General features: G+C 41.1%; 1 protein-coding gene across 2 annotated transcripts; it reads right to left on the bottom strand.

The window, feature by feature from the left end:
• Positions 1-911: 911 nt before the first annotated feature.
• Positions 912-17,749, bottom strand: LOC119726821 (vesicular glutamate transporter 2.1-like). 2 transcript variants are annotated; one of them, XM_038198682.1, is made up of 12 exons: positions 17,465-17,749; positions 16,246-16,364; positions 14,809-14,923; positions 13,549-13,636; positions 12,524-12,610; positions 9,478-9,617; positions 8,491-8,577; positions 6,522-6,671; positions 5,307-5,439; positions 4,951-5,061; positions 4,251-4,378; positions 912-3,788 (listed from the first exon to the last, which is right to left on the bottom strand). In XM_038198682.1, the coding sequence occupies exons 1-12, from the start codon at positions 17,747-17,749 to the stop codon at positions 3,444-3,446; spliced, it is 1,788 nt and encodes a 595-aa protein (XP_038054610.1). In that variant the 3' UTR covers positions 912-3,443. The 2 variants fall into 2 exon arrangements, with proteins under 2 accessions (XP_038054610.1, XP_038054615.1); XM_038198687.1 differs by lacking the exon at positions 8,491-8,577.
• Positions 17,750-25,170: the final 7,421 nt, after the last annotated feature.

The raw sequence follows: 25,170 nt of genomic DNA, 5'->3' as shown, positions 1-25,170 counted from the left end.
GTTTAAAACTCCGTAACTTGAAAAGTACATATTGATTTGAATGATTCTTGTACTTAAATAAAGCTTATGAATTGGGCTTTCATGTCCTAGATTTTTTAAGTGCTACATGCAGAACTTCACTAAAACAATGGTCCCGAAATTTTACTCACCCTGTAGTGTTTTAAACTCGAAACATATACAATCCGAATGAAAGTCAACTTGCAAGGAACAAGCGCAACACATTCGTTGTGCGGAGGAAGAATTACCTCTTTCATTTTAAATAGAAAGTTAATCATTGGGTGGAGCCCGAGGTAATGTGAGGGTGCATTTGACTTAACTATCGCCCATGTACAGGGTGGATAAAAAAAAAAACACCAAAAAACAAAAACAAAAACGAAACCGTGATAGTATTGCTAATTGGAACAGAAGTAGGGTACATATGAATCAAAGGGAGATATCCTCTGTTAGGGTTGAATCTCCTCTTTAAAATGACACCCTGATCATGTCATTACATTCACGGTTGACTGAGCAGCGACCAATTATAAAAAAAGGTCTATTTAGAGATTTGTGCCAATTTTCAATTGTGGTTTTGTGGTGTCATTTGTCACAGAGTGAAAGGCTATGGTTGCCAAATAAGGCAGGTGGAAAAAAAAGGAGATTTCATCATGAAAAGTGACGCAATTCTCTAAATAGACCCTTTCACAAAATTGGTCACTGCTCAGTCAACCGTGAATGTAAGGACATGATCAGGGCGTCATTTTAAAGAGGAGATTCAACCCTAACAGAGGCTATCTCCATTTGATTCACATTGTGCCCTACTTCTGTTCCAATTAGCAATAATATCCCGGTTTCGTTTTTTTAATCCACCCTGCATAGTGGTCACTTACAGGACAATCTATTTTCAATAAAGCAAAGCAAGAGAGCAGCTGCACTTGTTTTGGGCAAAGTTTCGGTTTTTTAATCACATCTACACTGCACTTCCTGGGTAAAAAATAAACGTAACTTACTTTTCATCCATGACATTTACTGAGGCTCAGTTGCAATAATGTTATGCTGAAGTAGTACCACATATATTTATTACAATGAGTGTATATATTGTTTACTTTTTATACTTTCCTTCTTTTTTTTTTTTACAATACCTTTACACGATATAGGAATACCAATGGTAAATATATAGTTTACTATTACAAAGTTACTCAGTCTAGATTATATTGCCTGAAAACTTATATTCTAACTTATGTCCCAACACACTTACTCTTAAAACACCTATTGCATAAATACACCTCATTTATTTTATTAACACTAACAGCAGAAAGATAATGCTATATTTCTTTTCAATTTTTAGAATAAACCTGTACAAAATACAATTGCAATTTAATTCAAGCACGAATCACGTTCCCTTTGAAAGGGGAATATGCTTTTGTTAAACACGATGATGTTTTGTTATGTGTACACAAAATATTGTTCCAACCATAGGGGGAGCCCCAAACCAGTACATGTACTATAACATGATGGTATAATAAGCACCAATGAGATACGTAAATTAGCCACAGCGGTAGCCTCAGACCAAAACCACCTCCAAAATGAATCCTTATAGCATAGGGAAGTCACAAACAGTTATCGAAATGGAGTTTGAACCATAGACTTAGCCCCAAAATTACAAAATGAATCTATATATCCATAATGTTATCTGTGCCGAAGTATTAGGGTTTCCCCAAGGTACGGTTACCCAAAATACATGTAGGGTTACCCAAAATAAATGTAGGGGTACCCAAAATACATGTAGGGGTACCCAAAATAAATGTAGGGTTACCAGAAATACTTGTTGGGTACCTAAAATACATGTAGGGGTACCCAAAATACATGTAGGGGTACCCAAAATAAATGTAGGGTTACCCAAAATACTGGTAGGGTTACCAAAATACATGTAGGGGTACCTAAAATAAATGTAGGGTTACCCAAAATACTTGTAGGGTTACCAAAATACATGTAGGGGTACCTAAAATACATGTAGGGTTACCCAAAATACATGTAGGGTTACCCAAAATACATGCAGGGTTACCCAAAGTGTTGCTTGAGGAAATAGACAAAATTATGGTTGTGACATGAATTTCACTGTTTTGTCGTTAGTAGGGCCGATTAAAGGAAATTAAGAATATATTTTAAGTAAGCGTTGTTTAAAGAAGACTTTAATATTTACATATCTAAGACTGCAGTTGATTTTATTGCTCCGTCACACGATATAAGCTTATTCTCGCTCAGAACTTACAAATCGCCGTACCTCTGTCACTCAGTTTTGGTTGATTAATTAATTGATTTGTTGCCCTCAGATTTCTCACATTAATTCTTGAATTTTCAAAGCTGGCGACTTACGTAGAGTTCTGAACTGATAAGTATTCATTAAAAAAAAAACTAGTATAAGCAAATGAAAATACAAACATTTACAAACGACATACAAATGTCCGATGGACAAGCACGTAACTATTGCAAATATGGAGGTTCATGTCAAAGGTCATTTGGACGATTAAGCTGTTCTCAGAACTACAGAGGTGGCAGACAGTGTCCTCTGAGTCCTTAAAAGGTCGCGCGCGTTTGCCAATGAAAGGCACAACCAAACAGTCAAACTTATTATAAAATCTTTAAAAGAATAATACAGTTTTTGAAATGTTCACACACACACACACAGAGACATACATACGTGACCTTTGACATGTCTTTGTGCGAAATGTGATGCAACATGCATCGAAAATCATACACATTCAATCTGGCTGTATATTTCTCTGATAAAATATTAAGTTAAATTGGCTCCCATTCTTAGCAACATCTTAATTCAAATCACGCATATTATTTTCACGATTCCGGTACGCTATGTGAGCGTTCCATTGGGGAGGCTTTCATTCAATTATAAAAAATGGTAATAATGTGTGGACTGAATCAAAAGCTTAACTCATCGACACAGTAAGTAAGGAGGCACACTCCATCTGAGACCATGGGGGAATACTTTTCTTATTTCTACTTTTTCCGTGCTTGGGCGTAAGTACTGTATTCACGGAATTCTTTGAGTACAAAACATTCACAGAGGGCCACCTTTTCGTATTTGTTATCAATGAGGGTGGCACACGACGCTATCTATGCAAAAGTTATCATCCAAGAAGGATATCGCATTGCTCTAAAACGAAAGTAAAAAATAAATGATTAAATAAATATGCAAGTTGTTTCGGCCAGATTTTATTAGCGTTGTAGTCAAGTCAATCACAATTCCACATAAATCTGGTTACAATTTATGGATGAACAATTACAAAGGAATGTGTTTCTCACATTTGAATAGTATGTGAATTGTCTTGAGACTGGATGAATTGGGATGGACTTGTAAGGACTTTTGAGGACTTTGGATGAGCTGGACTACAACACTGGAGGGCGCTCCACATCGTAGACGCCTACTTTAACATGCAGTTACATAATCACTACGGGGTATCCGCTTCTTCCGGACTCTCATCTGACGCCTGTGGCTGGACAAACTCCTTCCTCATGTCCGGATAGGCGTTATTCTGGGGTATGAACCCCCCATTCAGCACCGTCTCCCGTGTGGGAGCATCGCTCTCCTGGAGGGCACCGTAGCCTTTTGACTTGTGGAGCACCGTGCCGGCCAGGTCGGGCCCAGGACCCTTGCCGTTGATCTCCGGTAGGGGTTTCTTGGGCGGGTCGGCCCAGGGCTGCTTCTCCCCGGAGGCAAAGATCCCGTAGAAGAGAACCCCCACGAAATGGACACAGGCTGCTATCAGGAAGACCTTCTCCCAATCATCAGCAGTCTAATAAGAATAATATGAAACTTTTGTTTATCTGGGGGGTTGAAGTCCTTTCCTTTTTAGTTATTTCTAGTAACGATTCGTGCAATGTGCAAAGGACATTCCAGCGAAACCCCGAGGGATCAGGTAAAGACAACAAACCCAATCCGTTTGTCGGCTTAGTTGGGTTTGAATCCGGGCTACAGTGGTACAAGGTGAGGACAGTGGTGCAATTAGGTGAAGAAGGTATCACTGCGCCAGCCCGACCCCTCTATCGAAATGATGGATCGAACTTGCCCCCAATGTTTAAGAAGTCTCAATGACCCTGGGAACCATTGGTAAACATTTTGATGTCTGTTTGTTGGTGTTTCTAATTTGACAGTAAGACACTAAAGGCCTGTCGAAGGGCGTCGTCAAACCAATCCCGAAATGCTGTGGGAATGTCACCCTTGACTCATGACCCCTGACCTAACAAACGTCCTTTACCTTATTTACGGTGAGTGCTGACGTCACTTCCGGGCATATCATACCGGCCAGGGTTCCGACAGCGTTGGAGATGCCCATGAGTATGCTGGCATAACGTGGGGCGATGTCTAGGTGATTTACGTTAAACCCTGTCAAAGTATACCAAACATTTGCAGACCATCAACACTCTATTTAATTGCAAGTACAAAATATATACGCACTGTCGAATAATTCGTGAAAAAAATTAAGTACTCAAATACTTTTCAAACGCAGCATCAAAAAGGCTCCATGGAAACAATAACGACATCGTAGACTTCTAAAAAAGGGGCCGTTTTCGGAATCATGCCCAAACCAAATGAACTAGAGGAGTTAGTACCAACAAAGTCATAGTGATGACAACGGGAAGTCCGCAGTATACGCTCAGTGAAAGTCTCTTCTCGTATAATTAATAACCGTTTTTATATAGGCCTAGCGCCTTTTCCAAAGGATACAAAGCGTTGGGGAGAATGCAACCAAAGACAGGTAAATGAAGTATATGAACATATGAGGCCCATTATGTAGTACCTTTTTTGCTAGGTGCTTTGTAGTCTTAGACAGTCATATTGTTCGAAAGTTTGAGCATTCGAGAGTTTCGCTGGCAGAAACGCAAATTACGTTTTGACTAATTTTCCTAGGTCTAAGCGGTTTCACGACGGATTCGTCTCCTATTTTGATCGCTCACCTGATATTGCAAAACCGCTCGATCCTACAGCAATGCACATACATAAAATAGCCATCTCTTTTCCTCTGGCGTACGCGGTGAATAACAAGAATATTGCTTCTCCTCCGAACCCTGCAGAAAGATACGATGTGGAAAAGTTAATTCAGTAAAAGAGGTAACATACTGTGACTGTATCACAACGACGGACCATAATGTGACTGTATGGCAATGACGGCCTACTTAGGCAGCATACGTATACAAAAAAACCATATACATGCTACGCACGCACGCATGCATGCTTGCCTTTTGTCGAACATTAATCACAGCCGCTTTTGGTAGAAAACATCCACTTTGGCGGGTCAAAATTCGTTACCTACCTCCGCAGTTGAAGAGTTTTCTGACCGTCGTTGTAGACATGAGTCGGTTTCGTCTAAGACAGTCAGCCAGTTGGCCGCCCAGTGGGACAATGATAGCCATTACAAGGTGGGGCAAGGCAGATATTATACCGACCTGTAAGAGAAAATGAAAAAAGTGGGTTCATTAAGCTTTCCGATATTCGCGACCCACTCACAGTCTAGTTAGAGCTAAATAATTTTCATTTGCCAAATTGACATAAGAATACCCTATGTAGTTGCACCAGTGTGATTGCCGGTCTTAACCCTAAAAGGGCCGGGCCATCGAGTGACGCAAAATGTTGACACTCGGTACATGCATAGAGCAATCCATCATCAACATACCCAAGAAATTTCATGACTATAGGTCAAAGGGTTTTGGAATTGTGGCTAATTAATTATTCATATGTACGAATAGTAATTGTGTTCTGTGTACACGACGTATATGGGAAAGTTCAGTTTTCACGGCGCGTAGCGCCGGAAAAGTTTTCGCTCCGCGGCAACCCGTGGTCCGATTTTTATGTTTTTGGTATCAAAAGATGCGCAAGGCTCGAGGCTAAAAGTAATAACAGCTCGGGTGGCAAAAAAAAAAATCAAGGCTATCCCGGAAAAAGTTGAGGGGGGGGGGTTGGATTCCGCCCCGGCCCTTTTAGGGTTAATACGGTTGATACCTTGTCAGTATATTTATATAATGTCTTCACTTCTGCTAACGTTATAGAATGATTTTTGTTGAAGTTTGCATGTAGGCCTAGGCCCCTAATGTGATATGTACAACATTATCAACATTAACCCACTGTGAGAACATTAAAATAAGTTAAGAATCCCTCTCCCTTGCCCCCCCCTTTTTTTTTACAGTGCCGTTATTGTAAACTACTTCGTTTGTTATAGTTGCCGGCGTCAAGATTGTAATGTTCTCGCTGGAAAAGTTTGCAAGTCAACCTCAAACCAATTTTGTCGTCTTCCGTGATCTGCCTGTTTGCAATGTTAAATTGGTATCAACTGGTAAACCAATGTCACTGAATCAAACAGACATGTATACGTCACTGTTTCGAACCAAACAAATTACCGAGTTTCATTGTTAATATTGAAAGGCAAGTTTGTGGCTCTTTAGCTTCCATTTGTATTTTCTGAAATGGCGTTCAAAAACATGAAGAAAAGTCATGTGATTATTTGAACACTTTAATAAACAGGGAGTTTTACCTGTGATATTTCATAGTGAAACACCTGCTCAAAGTAAGACGGCTGACCGGTGAGTAACAAGTAGAACGTCCAGCTACGGCAGAAATTAGCCACAATGATGGCGTAGACCGCACTCGACGTAAAGAAACTCTTCCAGGGCGTCTCCAAGAACTGTTGACGGGACAAATACATTGCTGGTTATTAGTAGACGCAGGCAATAGTGTAAATCTCAACACATTTGCACAATCTGGTTTTTTCGAATACAGAGTCTGAGAACGGCAATTCCGTCTATGACCCTGTGACCTTTGATCTCAAACATTTACATACCCACACGCGCGCGAATACGCTCAGCGCTCAGCATACGCGCGTACTTGTGAGTAAAGGCCAATCAGACACATGTTAATGCACATAGTTCCAACACGATTTGAGAAGATGTTAAGGACCCTGCCTATCCTCATCAATGGCTAATGTCAGCTCTCCAGTGTTGCTCTACGATTTTTGTTCTGTAAGGCTATGTAGCGATGGACCGATCCAGTAAGCACCGCCCCATGGTGTTCTGACCAATCACAGCCGTGGTTTATGTCCGACGTGCGTGCACTAAAGTCCGACATGCGTGCACGCGCGTATGATGCGCGCGGAAGGAACATGCAGCGTGGCATTGGAGAGGAGCACGTGTTAATTTGCCCACGTGCGCACTGGGCGGAGCTTACTGGATCGGTCCATTGACCTATCACCATTTGCGAGTTAGCCACGCCCCTTAGACAACCCTATGGACTTTTTGAACATGACGTAAGTTTTGTTTGACTCAGATTTTGCGCGTTCCGCGTCCATTTTGTATATCATGTAATTGGACAACATTTCACAAGCTGCGTTGACGCAATTCTAACGCGATTCTACCGCGATAGGTCATTACCGCTTTTAAACCGCAATCTCATCGATTTTTGCTTAAAATAATTTCATGAAAAGGTTATAATTATACATAGAGGACATACGCTCAAACACAGGTAACAACTCATGTTAGTCAAAGTCACATTTTAACATGCCAATTACGAATAACTATTAGTAACGTGGATCACATCTGCATCCGACAATCAACAGAAAATACAAATTAAAATCACAATTATTCCTCCGACCAGTGAAAAAAAATAAATTGGGGCAGATGGGTTGGCGAGCTTCACTCGGACAACGCTAGAGGGCGCTTGACACCGGCGATCAGGTGAAAAATGCAAAATTAACGGACAGACGGACACGGGTGGAGCGCACAGACTACAACGTGCACATGGTAAAAATACGACTGGTATTGGAGTCTGGCGCAGGACATCCCGATGTCATCTAGGAAAAAGGCTGTGTGCCTATATATTGGCTGATACTGTGATTAAAATAGTTACTCATTACATCATCCCCTTGCAAGGTTTCGATTGACTGATGAACACCGGTTGGAGTCAAAGCACCTTTTATCGTTATCCGTAGGCTATAGAGCATGCGATTATTGAGATTTCACGTTCACTTTTTACGCGAACGTCTGGGTACCGAACACCGACTAGTCGTAAACATCTTCTCATATTCACTGTTCATTCAAACTTCGTGGGACTTAAACATGCAATGTTTCCAAAATATAGGATGCTGCATTTCTCGTATCTCGCACATAGTGGTGCCGGGACGTCAAACATTCTCGCCAAATCTCGGGATTTAAAAAAAAGAAGTTTTGTTTTGATTTTTAGGTCAATTTGCAGGCTCTATTCCAAAAGAATATCATGCCACATTGCAACACAAGAAGGGTACAGTGGCTTACACAGTATAAAAAAATAAACATATGAAACTACTGTGATGAAGACAAGGCAGCTTTATATTAACTATACTACATAAAAGTTTCAATACGAAAAAAAAGGGTAATAAAGCATTAACTTATTGGGAGTGGTCTACACAGAGACATATCAAAGAGTTCAACTCTCGCGCAAGTCTCGTTTCTATCGAGTACTGCAAAACTTACGTTGGCCTTGATGTAATACAACACTCCTGTTGCCCACCTGCCAGGCCCCGCCCCTACCTTAGCCTCGTCCTCAACCCAAGCACTGGCCTGCAACGGGATCAACACAGGCCGGTGTTGATTGGTCAAATCAGGTTTTCTTTGATTTGTGTTAATCAAAGGGCATTGCCGATTGGTCAATCTTTTCAGCCAAAGTGTCTTTCCGGGCCGTCTGTTTATTCACTCAGTAAACTTTGAAGCAAATTTAGTTTTGAAGCTAATTTTGAGTACGCGTTAACTTAGTTTAGCCTATTTGAATATTGCTCCTTAGCCACATTCAATTTCAGCAAAACACAGGATGCGTCATTTTCAAGCTATTTTAAGTTGCCAATTAAATATTGCTACTAATGTTAATGTTATGCAACCATAATCTAATCATATTGAAAACTTTAGTAGAATAGGCCCCTAGGCAATAGTTTCTATTGAAAATCGAACAAAATCGCTCACATCACCGCTCACAACAGCTAAAAATCAAATCAATGCAATGACAGAAATGGAACACAACCAGAAACTATTTAGATAGAACCAAAGGAGCATTGCGTAATACGGGCACCACCAAGAGTTTGCTACGAAGAGACAATTTTTGCAGTGCATCATGAGAAAGGTCAAATATGTTTGTTCCAGTTAGATATTGACTTAGCTTTTTTTTTCTCACTTCAGAGCACAAAGACAAACATGGGCCGGCCTCTGTGGTGGCCCCTTGATGGCGAACTTCATAATGAAGCAATTCAATTCGCTTAACGCATGTGTTTGCCAACTTAAGACCACTGCAATCTGCAAAGTAGGGATGTCAAGAACACGGCTTATGTACGGCAGCACTTGTGGGGTGGTGGCCTAACTTATCAGGAATTGTACGCCACTTTTGGAAATTTAGGTTTGTATACTGTAACACGAATTGAATGTTTCCCCCACCAAAGCCCCGGGACCTGTGTGGCGGGGCAAGTGGGTTACCTTGGTCGGCAGCAACGTCATAGACTCCCCGAGGCTCTCCTCGATGTAAGTCCGCTCTTCGGGAGATATGGTGGGATGGGTGCTTGGCTTTTCGTAAATTAAATACATAAAACAGGCGAACCATACGATACCGCAACAACCTGGAGAAGAACATGCGAGAGAGGGATTCAAGTCCAAATAGGCGAGAAACCATGCACTGTACTTTAATGCAAACAACATGCTACCCTCAAAGGTAACAGGTGTAAAACGTCCCTACTACTGACGAACAAGAGGGAGGTCTTTTTTAGTACTACACTCTAAAAAAGAAGTGTAAATTTATGTTGTGTAAAACTGTTGTGTAAAAAAATTGAGTCATTTCTGCTCAATATTGAGCAAAATGAAAAATTCGCTTGTACCTCCTACTTGTGTCAAATGTGTTACACATGAAAAGGTAAAATAATACCCAACATTGACTACAAGTCCCAGCAGCACAGGCAAAAAGTTAAAATAATGGTATTATTACCCAAGTGATGGGTTAAAGAAACTGGATTTACCCCACCACTGTGTAACAATTCTTTCATTGTACACGTCGAAGAGTAGAATTTACCACAACATTAGTAAAATGTTACCACGGTGCGGGGTAAACTGACGCACGTGACAACGTTTACCCAATATTGTGCACGCGTATCACTCATGTACAAGATGGCCGCCGCTTGTGAGACCTTCAACAATTTGGGGACTTTGAAGACATGATTTCTTTGTTCCAGGTAAGTCAGTAAAATGAATTTCAGTGTTGTTTCATCCAAATGCGATGCTGATGTATGAAGATTAATATCGGGGAGATTGGAGAAGTGACATGCTTATTATTTAGACATTTATTTGCAACTTGGACGGCACGGCTCTGCCAACCACGATTCCATGCACATGATGCATGCGTTTCATGTACCGTATAGTGAGTGTTCTCATATCTAGAAACACGCAGTAAAGTGACCGACATTTGGGGCATTGTTTTTGAATGAGTTGATTCAGGGAAATTCTAACACCCTTGCCCATCATTTAGCCCACGTTCCTTGTAATAGTCCTCATGCATCAGCACCAAGGGCGGATCCAGAACACAATTTTTGGGGGGGCCAAAAAAAAATTTGGTCCCCCCCAAAAAAGTGGGTCTCAAAAATTACGGCGTGGGGTTCGGGGCCCGTGAGGGCCCCGAAAATTTTTTGGATTCTAGATGCTCTGTGGTGCGATCTGAGGCAATTTCTGACCACTTTAACCAATTTTTTTGGAGGAAAAGATGGTGGTGTACTCATTGCCTGCCTTTATTGCGATGTCACATTAAAAAAAAAAAAAATTGGTTTCGTTTTGGGGGGGGCCATGGCCCCCTTTGGCCCCCCCCTGGATCCGCCCTTGATCAGCACCATATTTGGGGAAATACCATCTTATTCATTTTACTGACTTTCCAACCCAGGACTTAGTTATTGAAATCCCTCGCGATTGCTATCTCTAGCACACAATTCACATTGCAGAGTTCATAGTTGAATAAAACCGCAAGGGTCAATAACAAAGGTACACAACAACTAATTTAAAAACAACCCAAGTGACGGGTAAATTTAGAACCCAACAGTGCAGGGTAAAAATTAGAACCCAATGTCTGGGTAAGAAACTGACACAACACTTGGGTAAAAGGAGGGTTGGGTAAAGTTTACCCAATAATTGAGTAAAAAGGGAACATGGTCGTCACATGGGTAAACTTTCTTACCCAACTTTGTTGTGCAAACACGTAACACAATTATGGGTAAAAGTTACACAGAAATGGGTACTTTTCTACACTTTAGCTGTTGTGTAAAAAAAACTACACAAGTTGACGACCATGTTCCCTTTTTACTCTCGAAAAGGTAGTAATTTTACCCAATATTGAGTAACTATTTTTTAGAGTGTACACACGCCGATGTGGACGTGGAGGTGGACGCACTTTACCAATGGTCCTTACATGTCCTCCAATCACATTAATAGTAAGTATTTTTAACGCAGACGGCGTAGTTTTTGAGCCCATAATGCGTTTTCGTGGCATTTAGTTAATTTCGGGTCGGAGATTTGGCCGGGAGGGGTGTGACCCCATCCAGTTTCTCTTAGCCCTACTTGTCAGCATTTTCTTTTTGCACGAAAAACTGATCGTGTAACTGTCGGCAATAGAGGTCACTATGAACAGCGCCATCCAAGTTTTAGATGATGCGCTGGCACACCGAACGACAAACTAGTCTGTTTCCCTGTCCCCATTGTACTTCGGACTTCAAATATGAGTATAGGTAGCTAGCAGTGAATCCTGACTACATTAGAAGGCTTTCCTTCTAATTATATGCATGATGTGCGTGGTCTGAATCCCGCCTCCTGATTTGTTAATCACAACGGCAATGTTTGCGCGCAACCAGCCTATTGCAAAATGGCAATAGGCCACGAATGTGCATAAAGTTCCGGAGGTGATGAGCTTCAATTGTTTTTGTCTCTGGCAAATATCAATAAATAGGGGGGCATTAATGTTCAGTATTTAAATCCTATACGGTTGAAATGCATGAAAGTTGCCTTCATGGAGACACTGGCAATTTTGCATACTGTTTGTGGTAAGAAAAGAGTCAGTTTTTTTTTTATTGTGGTCAGCGTTTATTTTTATAATTGTGGTCAACTATCGTCCATGCTCAATGCTGAATAGTGATTCAAAAAATAAACAATCATGCTGCGCGCGCGCAGAGGTGATCCAGACAATGGCTTTAAATGGGAGCTACAATCCTGGCCAAATCTCGCTGGGCCCCCAACCCCCCGGCCCCCGTTCAATGTTGTCTCTCATTGCACGGTGTGTGCTCCATCAGCTGGAAAGAACAACATTGACCGGGGGAGCGGGGGAGTGGGTGACCGTGGCAGGCTCAGGAAGTGTCCCAACCATTTTGGCCGGGATTGTAGCTACCGGTCCCCAATTTTTTTTGTTTTTTGTTTGTTTGGTGGGGGGGGGGGAACAGTCTAAATGACAATTGGGTGTACAGTTATAGCGCTGTACATTAGCATAATAATCACTTACCAAATACATAGAAGACGCTTGGCCAGCCGGCATACTCGGTAAGTATACCAGCAACAGGCATACCAAAGACAGCACCAGCATAGGAACCTAATTGAAAAAAATAAAGAATATTTATAAAAATTTCTCTCGACTTATGCACGGACAAAGTTGGATACAGCAATAGGCTTTACTGCATTTCGCTAAGAACAGAAAGTCCATCAAGAAGACATATTGCACACTTATCACGATTTTCTTAAAAACAACAAGGTCGATCCTAATAATTATTGTTCACAGGTTATTGGTCACAAACAGTTTATTTAACTTTGGGTGGGTAACTGTGTCTTTTGAAGTAATGGGGTTTTGAAATGGGCATCAGCAATCGACTGTTCCTCTTTTTCTTTATAATTACTGCTGGTAAAAGGCTGTGGTGATCTAGTACAAGAATAAATCAGTGTCATCAGTCATCAGTTTTAGTCATCACACATTCCCTAATTTGGCCAACCGGTCAATCGATCCGCTGTCCCTCCATCGACTGACCAACTGACAACCCAGAAACAAAAATCGATCCTTCCCTTGACATTCTAACTGCCCAAAGTGGCCTGATTTCATGGCTGTGGTAATCGAAGGATTTCTGCGTTTGTGGCCGCTATTCTATGCCAACGCCGTGGAAATTCGTGCTAACATAAACACTTTTTGCGGGATATACCGAGGCGCACCTTCTGAAGTCCATTATGATAATCCCAAAACATTATGGTACCGTAAGTACATTTTTTTTGGTGTAATAGCGAATTCGCTCAGGGCAAGCATATTTATATATGGTAAGCTGTGCAAATAAGCTTAAAACAGCTGACATGCAGACTGGCTGGCCCATTATCTTCGCAGATAACCATGTTACGATTCTTTCTTTTTTGCAAGAAATTGAAAAAAACCAACATCTTTCGCGTTGGTAATATCGGCAACAAAGTCGGTAATATCCACACACAAAGCTTGGAGAGCTTGGAGGTACAGGTGATAGCCTGCAACCCATACAAACGACTACTACCAACCTGAGAATGCAATTGTCGCCAGCATACTCCGTTCAAGAGGTGGAGCCCATTTACTCCACATGCCATGGCAGGCCGGGTACTCCACACCCTTGGTTAAAGAAAAAAGAAAAGAGAAACACGGGCAAATTAATTAAATGTTTCTGACGTGAAGCTCACGTAGAATGTCAGCAAAAATGTACATCAAATAATCATAATATAATTATTTGCTGGAAGATTTGTACAAGGAGAAGATTTTAACAAAACATGATACTCTGTGAGGGTTACTGTCTTGAAGCTGGTCGTGATATACACTCATCTGGTAACCACATTTACAAGCGAATAGTGAGGTGATATACCACGGTCGTCCGCGCGCAGGTCATAGCGTTCCAGTGGGCGCGTGCGCGCATGATGTCTATTGGTGGAGGGAACATTCAGTGCGCGCGCTCAACCTGCGCACGAGAGGGGTTTCACCACAAAAGTAGGGCTATTAGCTCCTAACTGCAGTCGCCGGGTGTTCGGGTATCTGGAGAAAAAAAATTACCAATTATCTACAGGATGGATTGTTTGCTCTGTACACACTGTGGAACTTCCAGTAATTTGTTAATCTACGGAGTTGCCTGTGCTTCGTGTAGATGTCTACGCCATAATTTGTACGCGTAAACGCATTGGGCATAGTTTGTTTCAACTCAACGTCGTTGTCAAAGTAAGATGTTGCATGATTGTTGAATAAGATGCAGATCGTCTCCGAATTCTACACATGTCTTCGAAAGACCCTTTTCATTGACGAACTTCAAATTAGCTTTGAAACCGAGGGCCAAAATGCTCTCTTTTTTTCGAGAAGATTAAAAAAGAGTCCTCAATTCATACAATGGCTTAGCACTGAGAGGCTCGGTTTCAATGCCAATCTCACTGAGGAATCTTCGTTCCTTTGCGATACGCATGAGTAGAACATTTGTATTTCATGTTCATTGAATGCAAATAAAAAACTGCCTTCAGTGTCATATGAAAAACGGACTCGTATGAAATCGGACTCTTTTTCCCTTTTATTGGTTAAACCCTCTCACGTGACCGGTCCCTCTCCCAATTATCTATGCATGAGCATGTGCAATACCACCAATGAGTCCGTATTTGATAAAACCTAAATTCATGCTACACCGGCACTTCGTGCACGCGTTCTATCTTTGCTAGGCAAAGTTTTATGGCGCCCCCACCTGACATGCGCAGAACTCGATACAAAACAATTCAACATGGTGGCCAAACTATGGCGGTTCATGTTCCTACCTCTATGAGCCCTTGTAGTACCCGGATGACGATCACCATGGAGTAGTGCACATGACATGCTAGCGGAATGAAGAGGTTCAAGATGGACGACATGAATATAGCTGTACAAAATATCCTGAGAATAAGAAAGAAAACTCTTCTATTAAAATTGAAGTGCTTACAAGAGGGCATATATATGGACCTTTCTTCTTAGTTTACATCCAGTAGCACCAAAAACACGACGCTACAATCAATTCAACTTTCCCGAGATGTATTACTAAATGGCCTCTCTACAGAAATCTAATGTAGGCACATCGCAAACTCTTGATGGCGTTCCTAGTCAGCTTTGAGCAAGTTCGATCGGGAAGTATGGTTAGCCAAAGCTCGATCAACCTCGGTCTCATGTTGACGAGCGGTGCGCTCCAACTACCTGCCCCCTCACCCTGGTACTGGATCATTTGCATGTTTAAAAATCTTGCACATGCAAATTAGGCACGGAAGGTACGGAATAGTCTGGTACCTTCTCATTCATTAAATCAGTATTGTGTTGGAATGCGTTGTCCAGGGTACATACGTAATCAATTTACAGTCGCGGCGTGAGATTTGAAAACACTATTTGTTTTAGTGTTAACGTTACGATCTTTAAAGATGATCATCCAATATGCAGTTGACCTGTTACACTAAATATTATTATAAGCAAAATGGAAAAGTAAGAATTGTGTTTGAGGAGTGGGCGTAGGCCTAATAATTCACAAATAACATTAAAACATCGAGTATAAGCTTTATGTGGCATCTCTGGGTTCCCATACATTTTGCACTAAATTTAGTCGGGCACCTTTTGCAACCATCAGCCGACATTTTGAAGAAAAAATAATTAATAAAAAAAGCCGCGTCGCTGCACCACTTTTGGGGCAAGTTCCATACCAGAACCCGAAGACTTTTTTTCTTTTGGCCTTAGGCACAGGAGGCAAGTTTCCCTCCCAGGGGCTGCTATTGGAAACAAGGTTGAAAAAATGGGCCCTTGCTAAGAAGTTGGGGTTCTATTAACTCTGATCGAGCGCTTGTTTGCGACCAGCCTACAGAGGTTATTTGCATCGGTGGTTGACAATTGCCGAGAGCGTCACACTGCACAGCAGGGAGCCAGCACCGATGACGTTTCCACCATTGTTTGACTCGAGACTTTCGTGCTGAAATATTCAAGCGCAGACGTATTAGGCAGGTCTCGAATGAACCGGTATACGACCAAATGTCTTTGATCGAACTTGCGCTTTATAATCACTGGAGTTTAAGGGTGCTTCCGAATTACTTGGCTACTAACTGCCGGCAGTCACAGTGCATTCGGCCACCTTCATAGGCGCCTGCAGAATTTGGGCCTTCGTAGGCGCCTGTATTGTGGCCAGCTGTAGCCTAAGCCAAGTCATCCTAACACAGCCTAACACCTGTAGAAGACTGTCTTACCTATTCGCTGGAACTCTGGAAGCTAAGTAGCCCCCAGGTACCTGAGTTACGATATAACCCCAGAAGAACGAACTGTGCATCAACCCGACTATCCTAGGACTCCAGTCAAACTCTCGGAACTGAAAAAAAAACGATTGAAGGAAATGTAAAAAAACAACAAAACAACAACAACAAAAACAACAACAACAACAGCGTCAAAAACTAACAGATTTTAAGTTTCATCCCGAAAATAGATTCATTTTTTAAATAGCTATTTTTTTTGGCAATACTAAAGTTATTCACTCTTGAATGACACATAGACCGAACAAATCTGCCCATGTTCAGTTATTGAATTAGCACTTTATAATTTCGACTTATTGGCTCCCGGACAACCGGGTTAGGCTGGTACCCGCCCCACAATCAGTATATCGCCAATGTATCAACCGGGAACCAGTCTGCTTGTAAAGCGGATCTATCTGTTTCCCACAAAAAAAAAGCTGGTCGAAATAAAACATGCAATGTGAACATTTATTAATAGAAAAAAATACCTTAATTTGTCAATTAAAGAGCACAGGGAATGCAACTTTAGCGACGACTTAGAAAAAAAAGATAAGTTTCCAGTGAAAACCAACACCACGTGAGGGCGTTAAGGCCAAAGCGTCTTCATGTACACTATAGCACTCCGAGGGCACGTGATCTGGGGTGACTTGACATAAAGCACCCTCATAAAACAAAAGGGCCCTCATTAGACATAATATCTGTCTTAAGATTCTACGTAGAGCTGATCAGCCCGCACTGGCCAGCATGAACGAGTGACGTAATGGGATGAGTGGAGCCACAGCACAATCATTCAACAGCAGCGCCCCAGAGTTGATGAGGGGTCATGTGTCAAGTGAAACAATTCGGTACTCTAACTGTGCATCTGCAACAGCAGATAAATGTACATAACAACTTTGGCGGCAATATTAACCAAATCTGGTTAACATTGTTGTTGTTCTCCTATCTGAATGAATGAATGAATGAATGAAACATGAAAAATGAATGAATCTGTGATCTGCAGTTTCATCAGAGGGAACAAACTTTTTTCTACAATGTAAAAGAAAAATCCCGTTTACTGCGCATGCGTGATAGGTGACCTAAGGTGGCGTAGTCCGCTTAAACGCGTGAGCATTGTCAGCACGTCCGGTTTAGTATAGAGGTTAGAGAAACGAAGGCGTGGGAACCAGCGAACATTACTCACGTGTATTTCCTTTTCCCCGTTGATGGTCACCGTGTTGTTGTTGACCATGTCAACGATGGCCACGCCCAGATTGCACCGTATGCCGAAGGAGATACAGAAACCTATGCAACTCATGACGGCCACGACGTAGCGCTTGGCCATCGGGCAGCAGGTGCTGCAGCACCGCTTGCGACCCGAGGACGAAGGTGGGACACCAGCGCTGTGGTTGGTAGCCATCTCCCCTTCCTCGATATCGGAGGAGTCTTGTGGGACCAGCGCAGCTTTGTCTTCACGTGGTGTCTTCATCCTGTTTGGGTACAGAAATACAAAACAATTAGGACTATAGATATACATTGGTGAAATAGATACCAGATATCAGTTACGATGGAACACAGCTTTCTCCCTTGGCACTTGCTCTGAAAAATTATGAGAATATCAATCTTGAAAGTGAAATCCCAACTGCTTTAAGAGTGAGAATTTTCCATAATTTTCTGAGATGATTTCAAGAAAGTACAACAGATATCCGATGTACAAGCCTGGTGTGAATCGATAGCAATTCATTTATTATGCCTCCCCGGTTTTTTTTGTCTGAGGCTTATTTGCATCGATTTTCATAATTCTTTTGTGGCGATTATTCCACACACAAAAACAATATTTCAAAACGATGTTTTTCAAGCACTTTGTATGCCTCCCATCCCCGCCTTTTCGTCTTTGAAAACACAGTCATTAAGGCTGAGCGCAATGTAAGAAGTATTCATCAGTCAAATAACATTAGCTTCACGGGTCTGTTCCAATCGACACAGAGCAACTTATTTTGATTCCCTAATCTCGGTGACTGTCTTCCTCTCCTGTGATTCTGTACACTTGACATTTCAATCAAAATCGAAAAAAAAATACTGCGCGAAGGAAGTGACACAAATCATTTGGCGAAACGACAAGAGATATTTCTGAAAGCACTCCATCGACATTAATTTCCTCCCACGAAAGCGTCTTGATCTTGTTATCTTTTCCAATCTGAAAGATGTGTGGAGCTTTTTCTCTTTTTGTTTCCTTTCACGATTTCGCCAGATCGTGCCAGGAACAGGTTTTATCGTAAACTTGACGTGACAGGCTTTATTTCTTGACTAGCGTAGCGATTCGACGCTAAGTGACCGTGCCGAGATACGGGCTTCACGCGCGGCGGGACGACAGAAGGCGTCGAGATTTCTTGCTGGAGGCAAGATTGATAATTTTTTTACAGCATCTGCCAGAATATCTGGCATCGCAGATGTCTGCCTGACAGAGACGAAATAACCGTCTAAATGCAATTTGGGGTTTCATTTAAACCTGACCGCATTTCGCCTCTAGAGATCGCTCTTCAGTAGTTCCGCTCAGAGCCGTGTATAAGAACAGTTGCGACAACTATGAATTTTGGATTCCGTTTTGGCCCAAGTATACACTTGTGCCTTTCGCACACAGTTACCAATTTATCTATAAGCTTCTGTTACTATCGTTGACAATAATATTATGGTAAAATAAGCCTCGAATCTCATGACAGACTGTTTTTCTATTCTTTGACCAAAAATGGCGTCCACAATCGGTTCCCCTAATGTCACATCTCTCTCGTTGCACGGCTCCGGCCCGCTTCTTTTTGAAAATTATTGGAAGTTTGCGCTACCCATTCCGCTCGTTGCAACGAATCATTGCATTTTCAAAACAAATAAAACAAAATGGCGTCGTTCTTGTATTGGTTGCTTAAGAATCCACTGAACGAGACACTGCACTAACGAAACTTGACGAAAATGGTTAATTGTTACGTAACAGGTATAAGGAGCCTAAAAACTACATGTAACAACGTGATGATCTTCGTTTATTTTGTTTTTGAAAATAAATTAACAATGTGATGATCTCCGTTTGCATATTTTACCCTCGGCTTTGTTCCATTTTGGACGATTTTGTTCAAAGACCTATAGCATAGCACTAATTAAAAATCGCCCAATCTTTTTTAAAGTAAACCCAAACAGAAGCTGAAATACTTGTCAAAATTCAAAGTCAAAATTCGAATATTCCGGAAGTAGGCCTATTCTTAGAAATTTACCAGCCAATTATGGCCCAAGAAATTTCTGGTAGATTACCATTTAGCGCTGCAGATAAAGCTGTTTCAAGGAGGAAATTACTTAAATGTGTAGTGACAAATGGCGTTTGACAAATGCCATATGTTTCAATTATCTTACTTAGGGTCTGAACATTTTCAAATTGAACACCAAGTAGGGAGGAAGTATTAGTTGGTATTTAGAGTTTTTCTGAGGATCATACTTGTGTGCATTTTGGTACTCCTCTTAAATGTGTGAAAACTATTTAATATCTCTTTTACGTTCTTATTTTTTTTTGTTGAAAAGTGCACTTCTATAAACATTTGAAATTTCCACGCTTTTCTGGACAACTTAAGACGCTGTTGCTGTGATGTCATTTCAAAAAGACACTGTTCAGTTTATGTATTTTCTGTTCAAATTGTGAACCCAAGAATGTGTTCATTGAAAACGTTTGTGAGAAAAGATTGCTCATTGACTTACTGCCATGTACTGAAACAACAACGAATCACCAAAGAAAAGACATCGAAATATCATTATTTTTGGCAACGTTTTGGTTGTAATAGCCGTAACTTTTTGAGGTCTCTGCCTGAAATGACATCACAGTTTTGCTCATGGCTATAAAAAATCTACATCAACATACTGTACCAAATGCGCATCAAAATTATTATCCCTGTTCATCAGGAATGAGACTTTTTTTTCTGCAGCAGCTCTAGATCAGCACAATGTGGTCTCTACTATGACATGTACCCATTTATACTCCTGGGTGGAGAGAGGTAATCGTTGTAAAGTGCCCTGCCCAAGAACACAAGCACCATGTTCCCCGTCAGGCTGATCTGGCCGAGGGCGAGTCACATGGCATTCGCTTCTTCTTCTTCTTTTTTTTTACCAAAGAACACAAGTACAATGCTCCCATGTACCACGGCACACAAGTTTAACACCGTAACAATTTGACCACAGCACTGCCTTTGTGGTTTTAACAAATATTTTGAAAAATAATTTGACAAATAATAAACATAAATTAATCACAAACAATTTAATTTGTTTAGCAGTGCATTTGCAAAGATTGCATTTAACAAATTATATTGCATGGGCCCTTGGAAAAAATCATCAAACCAACGATATCCCGACCCAAGCTCATAAACGTATATTTAAGCGTATCTTTATACAATGCTAACATCGTCCTCATACTAAAAGTGACGTCCTAATAGTGGCCGTTTAAAGAAAAACAGCTTAAACCCCTAACTTCCTTCGTTAATGAAATATTACATACAAGTTGGCTTTAATCGGACAAGTGATTCACTGTGGTCACTTTGTGTCTTGTGCCACATACCGAGGGGATCCATTCCCCCGCCCAATACGAGACAGCGATGGCGCACGTCGTCTGCCCTAGTATCGCCAGAGGAGAATGGCGCGTGACTATACATTAAATAGCAAGCTGATATTCTGCAAATATATCTCGCTGCTACCAGTTAATTGGGCATGACACTGTGGCGATATACAAACAATAGTATCACTATTTCAAGTCAGTACCTGTCAGTACCACTACCCGTGGTACATAATGCGTAAATAATAGGCATAAATTGATCACAAACAACGTAAATGTTTTGCAGTGTACTGATGTATTCTCCACCTTGCGATGGTAAGTAATAACTACAGAATAAATATTATTAAATTTCAATACGAGTTTTAAGTTCAAAATTCTAGAATTCCTGTTTGTAGTTGAAAACATTCAGACTGAAAAAGCTGGGGTTCAGCTTGGTGCAAGTGAAAATCGGTCAAATAGCTATATTTTATGTCAAGAAAATCTATAGTGTAAATTGATACGTAGATGAAATGAGAAACGATTCGCGTTTTCCGTAATTACATTTAATTTCCAGTCATTTTTCAAGAACTACAATAACCACAAATATGTTTTGGCAATTTTGCTTTACGAAATGTGTGGCTAGATGTATATTTGGCTTTGTCTTGATATACATGTGCAGTCACATCTTGGTATAGTTTTCGTTGGTGTGGAAGCTAATATTTTTGTTTCTGTTGGTGCTTTTTGTCGCTAACCTCATCACATTAGGCCTAGTGTGTGCATCTATAGCCAGGACTCCCCGCCCCCGTCTTGCCCACGGCTGTATCGTCATTGTCCCAAATAATAATGTATTTTACAAAGCAAACCCCGGGGGTGGGGGAGATTAACCCGCCATGATAGTCGGGATGAGTGTCGAATAATACACTCACTGGCCCCAGGACATGAATAAATGCAGTGTCACGTAAGCCTGCGCACGATCCGCGGCGTGATCGATGGCGTAGATAGCGCACGAAGAAACATGGATAACAAAATTCGGCAGCACGGCCGTGCGCCGGAATCGAGGCAATGTATTATTGAAGAGATGTGCAGTTTGGATTATTGTGTTGTCATTATAAAAAGATAATATATGGTTATGTAATTTCAAGTGGGACAATCTGTGGGCTGGGTAGTTCATCTTGACACAATGACGCATGTGCGAGAGGGCTTACATAATTCTTTTACATGCATTACGACGCCATTCATGCATGACGAAGAAACATGCAATGTATATACATTAATGGGTTTGCTTTTGTTATAGATAATAGATTTCAATGTTTTATTAATTAATCCTATAGTTAGCTGACTACAACACTCCATCCTAAAAAAAAAAACACACACACAAACAAACTAATCCCACCTATGAAAATTAGTGTTATTTTACTCATGGTAAATTTGGGTAAAAACCAAAGAGTTTACCCATACCAATTAATAGCACTCTCCTGTTGTGTCTACCAGTAGCATAGGTCTACATAAAAAAAACAACTTTCATTAGACACCGGCCACGGCCGAACATCTAATGAGGCATAATGTCAAGGTGCACTTGAGTTGGTTTCTATGGAAGTAATATGAGCTGGCATTATTTCCACCCACATTACGTCTTTATTCATCAGGATGTCCATCTGAGTTACATTTATCAAAATGAGAATCTAAATATGCTCTAATGAGCATGAACAGCTACAAAGTGAAAAGAGTTTCAAGAGAACTCAGGTTGTATCATTCGGTCACATAAATATAATGGTCGAAAGGAAACCTATAGCAATGTATGTGAAGGCGCGTGGTAAGGCCACGTGCAGATATGTCGTGAGAGCTTGACTTCAGGAGAATCATATCAGAAAATACCCATCAGAAGCCACGCCATCAAACGCGCTGAAGCGTCATCAATCACTGGAGCAGAAGACCTAATCCTTTTTTATGTGCACGCGGTAGGAAATGGTACCGAATTACGTTAAACCTCACTTAGCCGGCACAATTTGGCGGGAATTGCATACACTGCCGCGCGCTGTAAAGCCTGCGCGCGGCTAGCAACACGCGCGATTTCACACGATTTCCCGCGCTCGAAAAGAGAAAAAAAAGGGACTTGCGTTGGCGGGAAGAAAGAAATTAATTTGTGAAACTAGCCGTGATGTCTTGGGTTAGAATATTTGCGCTATGGCACTTACAGCACACGTGGTAACATGACAGGCTGGTTTATATTTTAGTGCCTTTTTGACATCTGACATTTTGACATAAATCACGCCAAGTGCACAGAGACGGATTTAAACCACAAAATATTATTTTAATGCTCTTCAATTAAGAGAAAAAAAATAGAAACGGAAACGGAAACTATACATATTGTCATTTAAATTTGGCTAAAGGCAATGATAGGGCTCATTTTCCCGTCACAGGCCTAAATGGAGTTAAAAAAAAAAAAGAGAGAAAAGCATGAACATTTCCAGCTTGGACGTCAATTCAATTCATGGGACTTATTTCATTAAGTGTAATTTCATAAGATAATTATCCAGCTGAGGCTTTGACCGGAAGGGATTTAAAGGTTTGTCATTGGAAGGTCAGTCTCGGCCAAATACCACTTCGTTTGTAGTACAGAGCCAATGTCGTGCTACTGTTCTCGCGAGAAAGAACGTTATATCGATGACCATTAGAGTAGCTGAAAAATAAAGACAATGACGTGTGGTCATATGCATTCCGTTCGGCCCAAGTTTACATCACCTCATACCACCATCAGTAACGCTGCCAACAATAATAGTGCACAAAGGCCTGTCCAGTGTTAAATAAAAGACGGTTCGAAGTATGTATCAGCTTCAGATTGTGAAGTTATCTTCATCTGATTGTTTACCTTCTTCTGATTGATGCAGTAACGCCGTGTTACTTTGTCAACTATAGGCGAATTTGCAAAACCATTTCAAAAAGAAGAGCGCGTGCGCAGTTTGCGTTATGAGCAACCTCAGTATATATATACAGGTTAACCGGGCACATGACACCGGAAACCCCCCCCCCCCTCCCAAAAAAGAAGAAAAAAAAAAAAAGGAAAAAAGAAACAAGACCGTGTGTGAGTCACTAATAAGGAATATATAAGGAATTGTAAGGAATATATAAGGAATATATAAGGGATATCTAAGGTTTATATTACACGGCCCTCTTGAATTGAACTCAGGCGCGCTGAACTTTAATTAGACACCGGCCACGGCCGAACATCTCAGTATTTGTGCGGCTGTCTGATCCGTTCATGTCAACACTCCACGCATGTTTGTCAGCCGAGATCTACACTTTCCCCCAAATGGTCTCCGATATAATGGCGCCATCTTAGCTGGGCCAGCCTAACTAATCTAAGCGGGAGCCCCGTAGGATAAGATAGGTATCGCTCGGTAAAAAAAGGAGAGGTTCTTTTTTTTCGTGTGTGACAGTGATGCTCAAGATGAATGATTGGTGAATTGAAGTAATCCATCTATTACGATTGTTTGTGTTAATGTAAATTAACTGAGAAAGCTGTTATGACGTGTTTTTTTCTCAGCTAAGATTTATCTGGCATGACGTTGGAAACAAGTTTTTCTTTTTAGTTTGCAATTTTTCTAAGTTGGAGTGGGCACATGTGAATGCCTGAGACAGAGGACATATTGCAAGCTAGGCAAATCAGTTAGAAATCAAGTCATTAGGCAACCAACCGACCGACAGACCAAATGCCATATGCAAATCGAGTGCACGAAATGAGTCAGCATGCAAGAAAGCAAGCAATTAAAGCTATAGTCCATCATTTGCAGCCATCCGAAAAGTAACTGGCGTATTATTGTTGAAAAAACATACTTGGTTGAAATATAGTAAGGGGACTAAACTCCCTGTGAAATTAATCTTTCTGGCAAGCTATCATTTTGAAGTAATCAACGAAAGAAGGCCTTTCCAACGGTGATTCTTAAGAAGCACCGTAGGAAAATTTAAAGTAGTAGTTCGTTTTGTTATTCAGCGCAGCGCGCACAAGTATTGGAACGACGCACACGCGCGCGCGGTTGTTATAATTCGTCGGATCCGTGTGCGACGTCGCGTATAGCTGCAATTCAAAACGTGATTCAGTAACTTTTGATTTGAAATTGAGATCTTAGAATGCTGTTTTTCTCGGAATGTACAGCTGAAGCTTAGCTGAAACTTTATCAGGTTAGTTGTTCAGTATCCTCCATTAGATTTTGAACTCTTTTGTTGCTTCAAACGAACAAAATGCACAAATTACAAATGATGGACTGTAGCTTTAAGCGATTAAGCCAGCAAACTATCAATCAAGCAAGCAAGCGAGCACGCAAATAAGCAAGCTAGCAAAAACAAAAAAACGG

Source organism: Patiria miniata, unplaced genomic scaffold (genome assembly GCF_015706575.1).
Source record: "Patiria miniata isolate m_02_andy unplaced genomic scaffold, ASM1570657v1 HiC_scaffold_1, whole genome shotgun sequence".
NCBI lineage: Eukaryota > Metazoa > Echinodermata > Asteroidea > Valvatida > Asterinidae > Patiria > Patiria miniata.
The sequence above is the reverse complement of the archived record's forward strand: the minus strand, read 5'-3'. Positions and strand labels throughout refer to the sequence as shown.

What these genes read in the sequence shown, in the direction of transcription:
- LOC119726821 (XM_038198682.1), bottom strand. Translation starts at nt 17,749, where the DNA reads ATGAAGACACCACGTGAAGACAAAGCTGCGCTGGTCCCACAAGACTCC. An exon ending in TGTATTACATCAAGGCCAAC is followed by an intron (nt 6,672 to 8,490) that starts GTAAGTTTTGCA and finishes TCCCGTCAACAG; the next exon opens with TTCTTGGAGACGCCCTGGAA. An exon ending in GAGCGGTTTTGCAATATCAG is followed by an intron (nt 4,379 to 4,950) that starts GTGAGCGATCAA and finishes ATACTTTGACAG; the next exon opens with GGTTTAACGTAAATCACCTA.